Below are 14,311 nucleotides of genomic sequence, written 5' to 3'. Positions count from 1 at the left end.
AGTGGTCAGCCGTGGTATTATAAAAATGGAGGATCATTCTTCTCAAGCTGTTACCAAAGGCGGCGTTCACACATGCAGACTGTACTGTTAATGAGACAGCTATTAAAATAGAAGTAACACATGAGTGTCTCCATATGAAATTTGGTGCAGTACAGGCGTCATTTTCAGTGAAAGCCAACACTACATACACACTGCCAGAACTTAAGACACTAAGCCGAATCTACACCTCCGCTACACGTGTCTAATGCCTGTGTAATTACTGTAAGTCTATTTAAATTAATTTGCATAATCATAGAGGTTTATTAATAATAATAATAATAATAATAATTAAAGCTGCAAGCAGCGATGAACAGGCCGTCACCCCTCCCAGCACGTTGGGGGCACTGGCGGACGCCGCTCCTTGCGGCCGTGCATTTGCGTGGCACTCAGACAGGGAACTCTCTGCAGAGTTCAATGATACCTCACACAATTGTGTACAAGAAGTAGTTAGTAGTTAGTTATTAAAGGAGGTGTTGCTTAAGCATATGGGGCGGGGCAAACCGTCACCAATTAAAAAGGAACTCTTTGCTCACAAGAGTCTACCTTAAACGGTTCACAAGTTATGGAAGTGGGTGTGGTCTGTGTACATGGGCGTGGCTAGATTATAGGGGGCGGCTCAATATCACATGTAGACCACACATTCTAAGTTTCATGTAAATCGGAATAACTTTTGCCAAGATACAACCGTTCTTGTTTCGACAGCCACCTACAGGAAGTTGGTCCTCTATAACTTGCACATTGTGTTAGCTATCAAAATTCTTTTGATAGCTTTTTGTCACAAGGGTACACTGAGTCTATACAGAAAGTTTTGGTGCAGATCGGACTCACGGCCCAGGAGGAGTTAGACAAAGTAGGTTTCCCATTTATCGTGATGTGGCTAATTAATAAAATTAATTGAATCAGTGCCATCTAATGGCCAATTCACTCAAACTTTGGCATGGATGCTCAAGCCCCTATGAGGAACAACTGTGTCAAGTTTCGTGATCATCGGAACAACTGTGGCCAAGATACGCAACTTCCTGTTTTGACAGACACCTACAGGAAGTTTGTCCCCCCTAACTTTCGCATATTTTCAACTATCAAAAGTCTTTTGATAACTTTTTTGTTATGAGGGTCCATAGATAGTACCTGCAAAGTTTGGTGAAGATTGGAATCACCGTCTAGGAGGAGTTCGAAAGAATATAAAACACATGAAAAATGAAGAAATAAAAAATGTCCGCCTTCTGGTTGGGCGGAGCTAATAAAAATAAATTGGAAATATGTCTGCAATGATTAGAGCAATATGTGTAGTAATCTGGTAAATATCGGAGCAACTATGTCCAAGTTAAGGCTTTCCACGCATTAGGGGGCGCTATGGAGCCCACTTACAGGTATGGGCCAAATCGCTGTACATTCTCGCAAAACTCCCAGGTGTTTATGTGGGCGCCGATATTTGTGAGTTTTCGTATATATTGAGCCCATCAAAAATGTGCCCAAGGGCTAAAACCAATTAGGAGGCACTATAGAGCAACCATACCACTCCCAAGCCTAAATGTGAACTCAGATCAAAGAACATGCACATGGCTGCACAACTTCGAAAGTTTTTGGGCATCCTAAAGTCCTAAAACACCTGTTTAAATTTCCCACAAAAACCAAGATGGCCGACTTCCTGTCAGGTTGAAACATTTTTAAAAAAATGCTCCATGGACTTCAAGATGAGACCTATGTTCCCTCAAAATTTGGTATATTAACTTCTCATTTTTTTCCAGAATTCCAAAGCTCGTTAGGGGGCGCTATGGAGCCCCCTGGCAACGCTCGAGCCCAATCACTACAGAACTTTGTAGTTTTTGCCAGGTCTGACATGTGTGCAAATGTTTGTGAGTTTTCCAGCATGCTAAGCCCCTCAAAAATGTGAGTGACGTCGCAGAATAATAATAATCCTTACAAAAACAATAGGAGCGTTGGGGCCTTGCACTTTCGTGCTCGTATAATAATAATGAACTTTATTTATATATCACCTTTCATACAGAGAGTGTAGCTCAAAGTGCTTTAAAACAAAGTGAGGACAGAACTAATAGGGTTGATGGAAAGTAATCACTACAGGATGTTGTCTATATAAAAACATTCTCTACACAAATACCCACAATAATCTCATCTTTCTGTACTCTGTGCAGGTCCAGGGTCATATAATGTGTTTGAGCATGGTTTAGCCCGGGAGAGTTTTAAAAAGGCAGTTTTAGAGAGAACCAGGAAGGGAGGCTTTGGCTCCACTGCTCAACGCAACTCCTTATTCCACAACAAGGAATTGATAGAGGCCCCAAGTCCAGGGCAGTATGAGGTAGGAAGATCCATCAATATAATTACAATTCATTAATTTTTCTGATATTAATTAGGCTGAAATATAAAGCTCTGTTATTCATATCTTCATTGCAATGTGTGTGTGTGTGTGTGTGTGTGTGTGTGTGTGTGTGTGTGTGTGTGTGTGTGTGTGTGTGTGTGTGTGTGTGTGTGTGTGTGTGTGTGTGTGTGTGTGTGTATGTGTGTGTGTGTGTGTGTGTGTGTGTGTGTGTGAATGCTGTGTGTTTGCTTTCAGACAGAAAAGAAGACAGAGGAGGAGTACAAAAAGCAGCACACAGCGGTTTTCAAATCAGCCACAGAACGCCTGGCACTGCTAGCTAAAGTAAGTCTGTTTCCTTCTGTCTCCCAGCATGCCCCGACAGTTGTCTTTCTCTCACTCTTTCTTATCCTCACACCACGTAAAGCCGTTAAAACCTACTTAACAGAGGAGTCTAAGATGAAGTAAAACAGCGTTACATGCCAAGTTTTTCCTTTCATAAATCAGCCATCGCAGCGCTAGCATCTGACCCACTATGCCAAGTGTGCTGTTTTCCATCAGTTAATTTTCTTTTCTTCTGTTCTTCTCACTGATACTGAAGACAGAAAACAGGTCACAATTTAGTTTCTTGTTCCTCTGCTTTAGTTTCTTTCCTGGCTTTTTTTAAACTCTCAGACTGATGTTAATATAAACTAAATATAATATATTAACAGACGTGAGTCTTTCCACTTCCAAGTGTTACTGTATTTAGTTGTATTTCAAATAATTATTTTCCTTTGTTATTTATGATCAAACGTTTACGAGTATTGCCTCAAGCTAAAACAAAAAGAGATCATGCTTTTACTGTTATGTTTATAATTATACGTACATTTTATATACTAGAATACGTTAGTGTTATTGTCATGCAAATCTGAGTATTTCTATAACCACTGGGCATCGATCTTAAGGCAGTGATACACAAGATTGCCTAACAGAGACTCATTTATCTGAACCACAGATCCAAACAGGTTTCAATGCATTTAAAAGTTCACTGACTCCTTCACGGTAACTTTCCATCAGTGACCTGAATATTAACAACATTTGTAAAGGTTAAAAATGAAAGGACAAACGTCAATGATTAAAATGAAAGCAGAGGATGTTGTGTTCAAAAGTGGCAATTTGTTTTATAATTTCATTGTAAATGTTTTGGGTTTCAAATTATTTCTATTTAGTTAAATATTGAACAATTCTAATTCCATATTCTTCAAAGATGATCGGGTGCTCAGTATAAATGTATCAAAGTTTAACTATCTTTATCTTGCTATGAGATGGTAACAGCACAGCCAAAGTGAACATTGAAACACTGTAAATTCAGACTGCTATTATTTCCAGGGCTGTGTGTTTTATGATTGCATCCAATTTAAAATTTAAAATTATTGGAATTATTGCTAAAAACCCTTGTCCTTAACTACATTACATCACTCTACTACAACTCCAACAATGGTCCTACATTTGAAAAAGAGACAATGTTTGCATTGTGAAAGCTGGATTTCCTTTCCCTGTATGATAAATAATGTGCTAACGGACAAGCAGCCTGACGTGGGGGTTAGCAGTTACTTACTGACTCTAGTATTGAAAAAATATTCCAGGAAAGAAATATATAAATCGCCTGCTGTGTATACTACAGCATTTAAATATTCAAGGTACTCAATTTGTATTTTCAAGTACCCTTCTGGGTACCAGCTGGTGTTTACTCTGATTAACTCCAAAGGTCAGAAGTGTTGTCTTAATCTCGAGGCAAAGGTCTCCAAAACTGATCTTAACTGCTCTCTAGAAAGACAGAGTTTAAAGGGTAATACGACACAATTTTCTATTGTAGGTGTACTGCGCCACATCACCAGGTTTAGTTTGTCTGGTAGCTGTCATACATACTGTATCTCTTACTTAGTTATATGCTGCTAATATGACTAACTTCCTCACAGTATCACAGCAGGTGTTTTCCTCCAGCAGTACGTTTACATGCACTCAAGAGACTAGGTAGGTCCAACAGCCTACTAGAATCCCAGTTATATACACAGGTTTCTCGTTTACATGACGTTTAAACACAAAAGAGAGTAGTGCAGGATGGGAGTTCTATCCTCTGTGGTCCAATATTAGATGACTTTTAAACGGTTGCATCTATGCAGTACAGACAATACAGAAATGCATTTTTTTCACAGAAAGTTATTTAAAAGTCTTACTAATGAAAAAAGCTCATTTGTAAAAAATTATATTTTACAAGTTAGAAAACAGCCGTGCTTAGGTCTCACCCAGGCCCAGAAGTTATCAGTCCTTGTCATCAGGACACAGAGCCCTGCTGGTTTTCGTTCCTGCTGTCTAATCAGGGAGTGATTTACTCCTCGTACACCAAGTGAATGCAATTAAGTACCTGGTAGGACATAAAACCAGCAGGACTCTGTGTACGCAGGAGCAGGATTGAGAACTACTGCCCCAGCGAATGAGGAGCGGAGCCTGAGAAATATACAGGTGTTGCATGTGAAAATATCACCAAATGCACCTGCATTAGTAAATTAACATACTAATGTTATACATCAGCAATGTCCATTGGGAAATTATTTTGCCTTCCTATGTAGTGAGGGTAAGGAGTGTCACTTTATTCCCTGTGCCACCCTGCTGTGTCCAGCAGAGTAAAAATAATAATGTCATAAAACCCTCTGGATAGTAAGGAATATCATATTTGCTTTCTTGATGAGTTGTATTGTGTGTCTCAGCAACTAATAAACCACTGGGCAGAGCATGCCATCTGTCAAATTGTCAGTTTTTAAACTCTAAGTAGTTTTTATGGAAGGTGGACAAAGTTTGTCGCCAACTTGTGTGTATTTATATGTTTACATTATTGTTAGCGTTACATTGTTTATGCATTTAGATAATGTGGATCACTCACATTTTGTGCACATTACAAGTGAACTTAAGCGAGTGTGATGAGACTCATTAGAAAACTGAGAATGATCCATTACGGATCTGGTGCTGATCACCTCTGTAATAGTCTCCACCTCATATATCTGTCTGCGCCGTTTGCCATTTTTCATGACAATGGCTCTGTGTAGTATTGTGTCAGACTGCAGTATATTGTGCTGATGGATGAGCCTGCTCACCCAGAATCCTCAGTGCGCTAGACAGTAGGAAACTTGACAGCCATACTACACACAGTCCACATAAGGTCTGTGTTTCACATTGTCATGGTCTGCAAGTTTAAATGATCAGTGGTACTTTCATTCAATGCCGGACACACAGGGTGATTAAATATTTAACAGTGGCTTCAACTTGGTTCAATTCCCGGTAGCAGCACCTCCAGCTTGGTTTTGTTTTGTTTTTGTATAGCCTAAAGCTAGTAGTGAAAGGGTGGCCTATTAGAATATCATATGTAAAACGGGTAGGTATACCGTAATTCATCAAATAAAAACTGGGGCCTTTATTTACCTGAACTGCAGAAGGTACCAGGCTTTTATTTGAAGCAGTCTTTTGTTAGAGGCAGGCCTTTATTTCTAATTCCATCTGTTTGATAAATATAATTGTTTTAAATAAACTGTTTTAAATGAAAAGCCATAGCGTTCCAGTGGACAGAGATCATTCATTTTTTAAGAAACATTTGCAAAACCCGAAGCTCAACGCCAGGCCAATACAAAACGTCAAATAAACTGGACGGGTCCCGGTGACCCGAAGGACAACACAAGGGTTAACGTTACAGACGGTAGCTATTTGTTTCTAGCTCCAGGCTAACTTTTTTCCTCCCACCGCCAGCTAGCTCGCTGTGCTCTGCTCTTGTCGGCTATTCTTGTCTGCTCATCCTTCTGTTTCTTCCAGTATTGGATTCTCCTGGGGTCAATGTTTTTCACCCGAGTTATACTTTAAAACTCATTTAGTTTTGTTGTTGAAAAGTCCGTCACTAGCACCAGAGCCTGTCATTCTCTGCTAGCACTAAATGAGACCCGTGTTACATCCAATGTAGCTACTGCCATCTATTGGCACCCATACGTTACTACAAACTACACTTGGCTGAGTAACACATACAGCCGCATTGACTAAAATATCGGTAGGACAATAATACTTTACATGAGTACCATAATCCAGAAAAACAAAGTGTGGAAAAAAGCATGAATATATTGTTGAATCTGTTAAATTAAATTGGTAGAAATGTACATTACGATGAACTTGAATTTCATTTTTACTTAATATTATATGAAAGGCACTTAGGATATTATCCACACTATTTTTCCATTTATTTGTCCGTGTTGACCACGCCCCCGGCCACTATCAGAGGCCCGGCTTTTAATTGACTACCAGTTTTTATTTGAGGAATTACGGTAATAAGCTTCAGACTATACCTTTTTCGGTCAATATTTTTAATGAAATGCCTTTTTGTTATGTATTTATTTTTATGTGCATTCTTTTTGTAAAATTATTAATAAGGACCAAAATGAATTACTACTACTATAATTAACTGGCTGCAGTAGCAGGTCGGGAGCTGGTCAGGTCATGTGAGAAGACACAGAGGTCTGCAGCACTCCTCGGCCAAACAGCAGGGTTAGTTGTGACAAGGACTGTAGTGAACAGGGTTTGGACTTTCTAAATTGGGACAAAACTAACAAAAAAAACAGAAAAAAACACAACAGGTTATTTAACTTTTATTTAAATACACACTATTACCTCCATATTTACCTCCCTGTCTTGCTCTTTTTTGCTTTCTGGGTCGTACCTTTGCGTGCTCTTTGGAGAAGATCTGAGGCCACTTGTAATGGCTTCACACAGAGCCTCCTTTATGACCAGTTAATGAAAAATCACCCGGGGACGTCTTAGCTGTAACAGTTAGCCACATGCCGCGCTGCAGCCTAGGCTGTATCCCTGGTAACGGCCTACCCCACTGGGATGGATATTAAAAGTGTCTAATTAGGAAACGATCATGATCATGAGATGGGGAGAAAGACAAGACAAGAAAAAAAAAGAATAAAGGCTTTGTTATTTATTTTCTGTTTGAGAGTTAATGTCTTCTGTACTTTGACTTAAAAGCTTCATCGAGCAGTAGAGGTTGGCATTTTATAGAGAAATTATTCACACTGCATGGCTTTTGAAATCGAAAATATAAAAGATGTATCATGTCAGTTGAAATGATAGAAGCTGTCTTGTGGGGTGCATTAAACACAACAGGGAGACTTGTTATCTGACTCTCCAGAAGATATTTATTAGTCTTCCCTCTGTCTTTGCTATTAGCTGCTCTGCTTTTTATTATCCAGAACTTTTGTTTCTCATTGTTTGTTTTGTTTTCAGAAAAGTCCATTTTATTATGATAAATGATGATAATTTATTCTATTCCCAAATCAGTCTATTTCCAAATCCATTATATAAGGATAATATTGTCAAACAGTGGTTAATACACATTGAATACCAGACATGGCATGATTTATTTATGTTGATTTTTCTTATCTTGCGGTGTGCCCTCATTCAAAGGATGCTTAAATTTCTGACAGTGTAAATCAAACACACCTCAGCTAGTTCAAATATTTGAAGCTATGTTAGATCTGTACTTTAGCTGCAGGTCTGAATCTTACAGAAGATGATTACTTGTCTGTGGAGAAGCAAAAACCAGACGTGTTATTGAGAAATGACAGATATGCAAGAAGAGATGATTATGAGTAGAGTATATCTTAAATGAGAGTTTGCTTTTCTCCCACGTCTAATCCAGTGCTCTTTTCCAGTGTTATTTCTCCTGATCCCCATCTTACTCTCTCTTGTTCTGTTCTCTCCTCCCTCTTTTTCTCTTTTGTCCCTTTCATCCCTTTTTCTTCCTCCTCCTACCCCACATTCCACATTCCCTCCTCTCCATCTCCTGCCTTCATTTCTTTCCTCCGGGCCAACCCTTCTTTATTATGACCTTTGTGTTGCTGAGGTCGTGGGATACCCTCAGGCAGCGCTGGGAGAGAATAAGTGTGGAATTTAATTTGGACCTATGTTTTACCCCGAGGCAGTGGAATTCCTCTCCTATAGATCAGTGAAATATTGCCCTGTCCATTGAAGCGATAGGAGAGAGGTTTGACACAGCATTTGGTCTGTCTGTCACTCATTTCTTCACCAGTCTGCCTCTGTTGATTTTGTTCTGTTGCCAATGATGTTGAGATTGTTAGAGGTTTGATGGACGGTTAGTGTTATACTCAGTGAGAGTGAGCGGTTGTCAATGGCAAGGGCATTGGTTTCATTAATGAGGTGTTAGCAATAGCTTTAATGTAAAGTGCACTTTCATTTATAAGTGCACTATTAGTGAATTGTGGGCAGTGGGCAGGGCTGGACTGGGGTAAAAAAATCAGCTGTGGACTTTTGAGACCCAGACCAGCCCACCACAATCGGCCGGACACCACCTGTCCTTGCACTCCCCTTCAACACATGTAAGCAGGGTCCAAAATTAGCACAATTTACCAGCCAAATGCTGGTAAAATATGCAAGTGGCTGGTAGATTCGCTTAACTCACCAGCCAAAAATAAGTAAAATTTTAACATTCACTAGTATTTGGCTGGTGGATAAAAAGTTACTTTTGAACACTGCATACCAGCCCCTAATACTGCTACTTAGCTGAGTGGTAAGTAAGAGAGTATGATAATGTACTCACTGATTCACAAAGGCTGCCTGGCTCCTGATGGCAAGATGGCTAAAGGTTGAGGGTAGAGCCTGGGTGTCTTGTATTGTAAACAAGTAACAAGTCTGTAAGTTAAGCTAAAGCTGCATTTTGTACACAGTATGCGTTTGTGTTATTGTGAAATGTGGATAAATCAGAAAGCTAGTACTATTTTTGCAAGTGCCTTAGCTTGCTAATACATAACTAACATTACCTAAGTAAAACTCTCCTAGAGAAACATCAGCTTTGAAGTTTGATTATCCATGCTGGGCATTAAGCAATGTTTTTAATAATAGTAAGAGAATCCCCTTATAATATCTATTTCCTCTATTTCACATTAAGCTGTAGTTAGCTATAGTTAGCTATTTTGAGCTACGTGATAAGAGAAGAGTAGGCTGATAGTAGCAACCTGTAGCGTATGGTAAAGGCTGTGATTGGAAGTAGACGGCAGTTACGGTGGTGGAGTTGCAAAAAACAGAACCCAGATGTCACAGGGCAGTGGTGACAATATAAAGTTCTTGTTCAAGCAGGTCTGTTGGCTCCATGCAAGTCATTTTAACTGATGTAACCAAGCAATAATGTATCTGCCAGTCAAACAAACTTCAGTTAATCTGCACTAATATCTGTTACCCTGACAATGAACAACGCTTCATATTTCTCCTTCCTCAGTGTGTAACTGAGGAATCGAATCAGACACAATATTAATACATGGCTTTTATTACATGTACCACTGACAGTGATTGCAGGCAGGATTCATAATACACCAATGGTGTGAAAATAATAATGAAAACAAATAGGGAACGGAGACACACATCCTTCACTTGGCAACTGTCGCTAGTGCTGATGGAGGTTTACACTGACTTCCAATGCCATGGCAACAAATATATATTTTTTTTATAGTTACTCATTGTACATTTACTTATAATTTGTAATTTTGCACAATTATTACCAGCATTGACAGGTAACAAGGTAAATGTGCCATAATTACAGTAATTTAGTGGTAAAGACAGTTAACTATGAAGGCTGAGTTATGCGTCAGTGTCAGGTGTTGCTGTATGCAATGTTAGCTCTACAGTATAGAGAGTCCAGCTCTTGCTAATGTGCACCTCCTCAAAAAATATAACTTCAGTAGGAGCTATGTGGAGACCGGACTGCTGTGTTTTCCTCGTACCTTTTATTCCGGTGTCAGTTGTCCTTATCAAAGTCATATACAACATGAAATCATATTCAGCAGCTACTCTATTGTATTTCTGGTCCAGTGACACAGACAGACATAATTCACAAGGCCTGACACAGTCAAGGAAAACCTCATTAATGTCAATTAGAAGTGGAAAAACACCACATTGCTCTCAGAAAAAGATACCACATACCATGGGCTTGAGAAAGAAAGAAAGAAAGAAAGAAAGAAAGAAAGGATAGGTGATAGAACTGAATGGAAGAAGCAGTGGGAGGGAATGAAGGAAAAACAAAGAGGGTGTGAGAGAGACAGAGCCTCTGTGTATAATGTGTAATTATCTATCCTATTAGCTCTGGTTGAGATAATTAGAGTGTTTGCTAAACATACATTTATCAAACTAAAGCACAGCATCACCCCCCTGCTCTGCAGAATGAACCATGCGACAAAAATACAGGAGGTGAAATAATACTGAGAATGGGGGGTGGTGGGGTGAGATTGACAGATGGATGAAGGAATGATCGAGAAAGAGGGCCGTACTGTATACTGTAGAGAGAAAGAGAGGTTGACCCTGTGGACAAAGAAAGATGGAAAGACAGAAGGATGGGAAGAAATTAGGCATTTCTGTCTGTGGTTCTAGAGAGATAAATATGTTAAATAAATAAAAGCCATGTGACTCAGACAAAGAGTGTGACAGTTGCATGGAAGGTAATGCTATGGACAAGATATTCTTGAAGTATCTGGAATAGAAAAATATGCAGCGGCCCGGGATTTGTCACTTATTGACTTTTTGTCCCTGTGTTTCATTGCATTTTTATGATATATCCATGGATAGCTAATGGCATGTCATGGTGCAGCCTCTATTTATGGGAGACAAGGGATTCGGGTGATGAAATAAAGGAACAAAAACAGGAAAATTGAGTTATAGATTTGATATGGATTTTACTGTCAGCTGTCAGGGTAATGCTGATGATGTGAGTCCCTGTGAGAATTCCAGTACAGCCACATACATACTGCACACACTGAGAAAGTGACTCACTCAAAAGGTGCCTATAAACACATAGATACACATATTTATGCAACTATACTCAAAATGTACATACAGTATACTTATTTGCATGTGCTTATAAATGCATAAACACATATTGTAGTAGCACATACACAGGAGACACACACACGCCCAATTAAATGACCGAATGAGAAGAAGTGCTTATTGACACTTCCACCCCGAGGCTTCAATAGCACTGCCATCATGCTTTGCCCAATATTCCCCTGAACAATTTATAAATGTGATAGATAGAAAGATTTTTTGAAACAAGTTAGCTTCTGCCTTGCCACTTGCCTCTAAACATAAAGTCACAGTCAAACTGGATTTTGATTAGATTAACTAAGATGTTTAGGATCGTATTTATGTCAAGGATTTAGGTTTTAGGAACTGGTGAGACAAGTGAATTAGGATAATAGATCTATGAGTTTGAAGGATTATCAGAAGCCCCAACACTGCACAGCTGTTTATATGAGAAATGATTTTACAACTCTGGAGAGTTATCATGGCAACAATTGTTTCATCCTGCATTGCAATGATTGGGAGGTAAAAAGTAGCAATCTAATCTAGCAGGAATGTGCACGTATTTGATTGTGTCAACACAGTGCTTGTTCATTGAAATGAATGGGGTGGCTACATTTCTGGTGTCAGTTGGAACACGGACTATTACTGTTAAGTGTACTGTGTGCCCTTATGTGCCTCTTCTGCGCGATGGTGCTACTGTGTTTTCATGTGCTGGGTAATGTCATTTTTCCCGCCGTGCGCTACATTAAAATCAATGCGACACAACTTAAAAAAAGCGTGGAGGTTGTTGATATGACTAGGTAAGATCCATGTAAATTGTTGCAGCCAACACTGTTTACATTTACAGCTATATTTTGATTTCTTTGCGGGAAATCCGCCTTCACCTGCCATTTTTATCAGCTCGCTTTTGGGTCTGAACTTTCTGCGAAGCTTGCGCAGAGATCAACTGCGCAACTGGGTTATAGGTTGCCAGGTTGAGATGACAAACAGGTTGAAAATTGTATATGGTGTGTGGATTGTGTGAATAGGATGCGTTTCATACAAGATCTGGCAACTGGTCACCATTAGACAAACATATTGGTCCGGGAGAAATAACAAACCGGGAGAGGCCTGGGAGATAGGGCTAAAAAACGGGAGAAACCTGGGAAAAACGGGAGTGTTGGCAGGTATGCTTTCCATTGACTCTGTATGCAATCTCTACCACAGCCTCTAAAATTTGCTTCCTGTTCTGAACACATAAGTCTTCAGCGACATACAGAGCAGCGGGGTCACTGAGGGCTCCACCTTTCATCATTGAGCTAGAGTTACAATTAGTAACTATTACTCTAATCTCAGAATATATTTTCATTTACAGTAAATAGCAGTAGCTGAAATAAAAGCTTCAGGTCCAATGCTTTAGCCTGATCTACTTTATGTCTCTATATTATTTACCGACTATTTGAGGCCCTTGTCTGGCTTCTTAAGCACCTCTGTCTAGGCTTTTATTCTCTTTTCCTGGTTTACTTTTCAGTGAAATAGATTAGATTGCTGTCCATTAAAATATGTGTCAGTCTGTAACAGTCACAGTTTGCTGGATCTAAGTGAAGTCTGATGCTCAGATCATGTAATGGCCTGATCAGCTAACAGAGATAGAGAAAAAGGCTGCGTAATAGATGATGATCGACAGAGAGATAAAAGGACAGGACAAAAAGTTTGGAGTTCTGCCAGTGACCAGAGGCTGCATTGTTCATGACCCCTCACAATATTAAGGAATTGCACACAACAAATAGCAAACAAATGATTTATACTCCTAAAGGGTCTTATAGACTAGACGCAGCCTGGCTGGCACGTGCAAATGTGACGTCATGGGATCGCCGTCACTATTTATACCCGCGCTGGTGCTCACGACACTAGTTGCAGTCTTCTCCTGAACAGAGGTGGCGCTAATGAGCAAAGGCTACAGACGTCGCTCTTTCTACGGACTAGAAGAAGAAGAAAAAGGTAAACAACGGCAGAACTGGCAGCAGCATTGCCGTCAATGCTTCGATTTGATTCCATGACCTACTTGGTCAGATCAAGCCTTTTATTCACCATAAAAGAACTCATCTTAACCCAGTAAGTTTACAAGAGAGACATGTAGTCACTGTGAGAGTCCTGGCATCCGGTTGTCGGCGAACCCGTTCAGGCTTCCCGTTTCCGCTTTGTTGCGCGCCGCTGAAAAAAAAGAGCCGTGCGAGAGCTCTGCTCGCGCGCCATAAATCGGGCGCGCCGGCAGGATATTACGTCATTTTGACGTCACGATGGCGTGCGCCACCTTGGATGGTCTACTGTAAAACACGCTTAACTAATCTTTTTTCCTGATGGTGGGACTCAGAAAAAGCCATATGTCTATTAAAATCAATGCAGATTATCCCCCTAGGAGCATGAATATTGCCAACAAATTATACAGCAATTTGGAGGCTTTCCTCGCAAGAACGACAGCTCAGTTGTTTCAGTAAATGCCCCAAAACAACATTTGTTTATGAATGTGCTCAGTTAATTTTTATGGCAGTCTTCTCATGAGAGTTTAATATTTCTCGTGTACAAAAATAAATCTTTGCCTGTTGGTGATGGTCAGGGAGTCACCAAAAAATGACAAAGGTAATGTTAACCTGTTGCTATGGACAATATCCAATATGTTTGCCAATAAAACACCAACAATATAGATTTTAGGAACTGGGGGAGAATGATAGAAGCTGATATTAAGACACTGAACTTCCCTATAATATGTTATTGTGAAATGTCAGTATAGGTAAAAACTCATCTAATATGGTTTGAGTGTTATTCTTTTACAAGATTTTTAATTTGCCACTTGCTAAATGGACTGACCTCACCTGTCCTCTAATTAAGTTGTGGTAAGCTTAATTTCCTGCCTTGAGTGGGATAGATATATATGAAGTGTTTCATATCTAATGCAAATATAATGTTGACATCTTTTAATAACACCAGTACATTGTTTCAAATCTGTCTTGATTTACAACGACACCATGGGGAGAAGGAGGGGCAGTGAAGTAAAAGATAAGTGAAAGTAGATAACCACTTAGAAAGAGAGCT

The 14,311-nt window shown here is 39.6% G+C and overlaps 1 protein-coding gene and 1 long non-coding RNA gene across 2 annotated transcripts in view; one reads left to right on the top strand and one right to left on the bottom strand.

The window, feature by feature from the left end:
- The window catches only part of stpg2 (sperm-tail PG-rich repeat containing 2), a 63,620-nt gene that overhangs the window by 26,300 nt on the left and 23,009 nt on the right, over positions 1–14,311 (top strand). The window contains exons 9-10 of the mRNA XM_031309170.2: positions 2,193–2,356; positions 2,612–2,698. Of these exons, the coding sequence (XP_031165030.1) occupies positions 2,193–2,356; positions 2,612–2,698 (251 nt within the window). The remainder of the gene's footprint in view (positions 1–2,192; positions 2,357–2,611; positions 2,699–14,311) is intronic.
- The window catches only part of LOC116056816, a 16,388-nt gene continuing 4,355 nt past the window's right edge, over positions 2,279–14,311 (bottom strand). Inside the window, exon 3 of the long non-coding RNA XR_004106671.1 lies at positions 2,279–2,291. This is a non-coding gene — a long non-coding RNA (uncharacterized LOC116056816). The remainder of the gene's footprint in view (positions 2,292–14,311) is intronic.

Source organism: Sander lucioperca, chromosome 2, assembly GCF_008315115.2.
Source record: "Sander lucioperca isolate FBNREF2018 chromosome 2, SLUC_FBN_1.2, whole genome shotgun sequence".
Lineage (NCBI taxonomy): Eukaryota > Metazoa > Chordata > Actinopteri > Perciformes > Percidae > Sander > Sander lucioperca.
The sequence above is the reverse complement of the archived record's forward strand: the minus strand, read 5'-3'. Positions and strand labels throughout refer to the sequence as shown.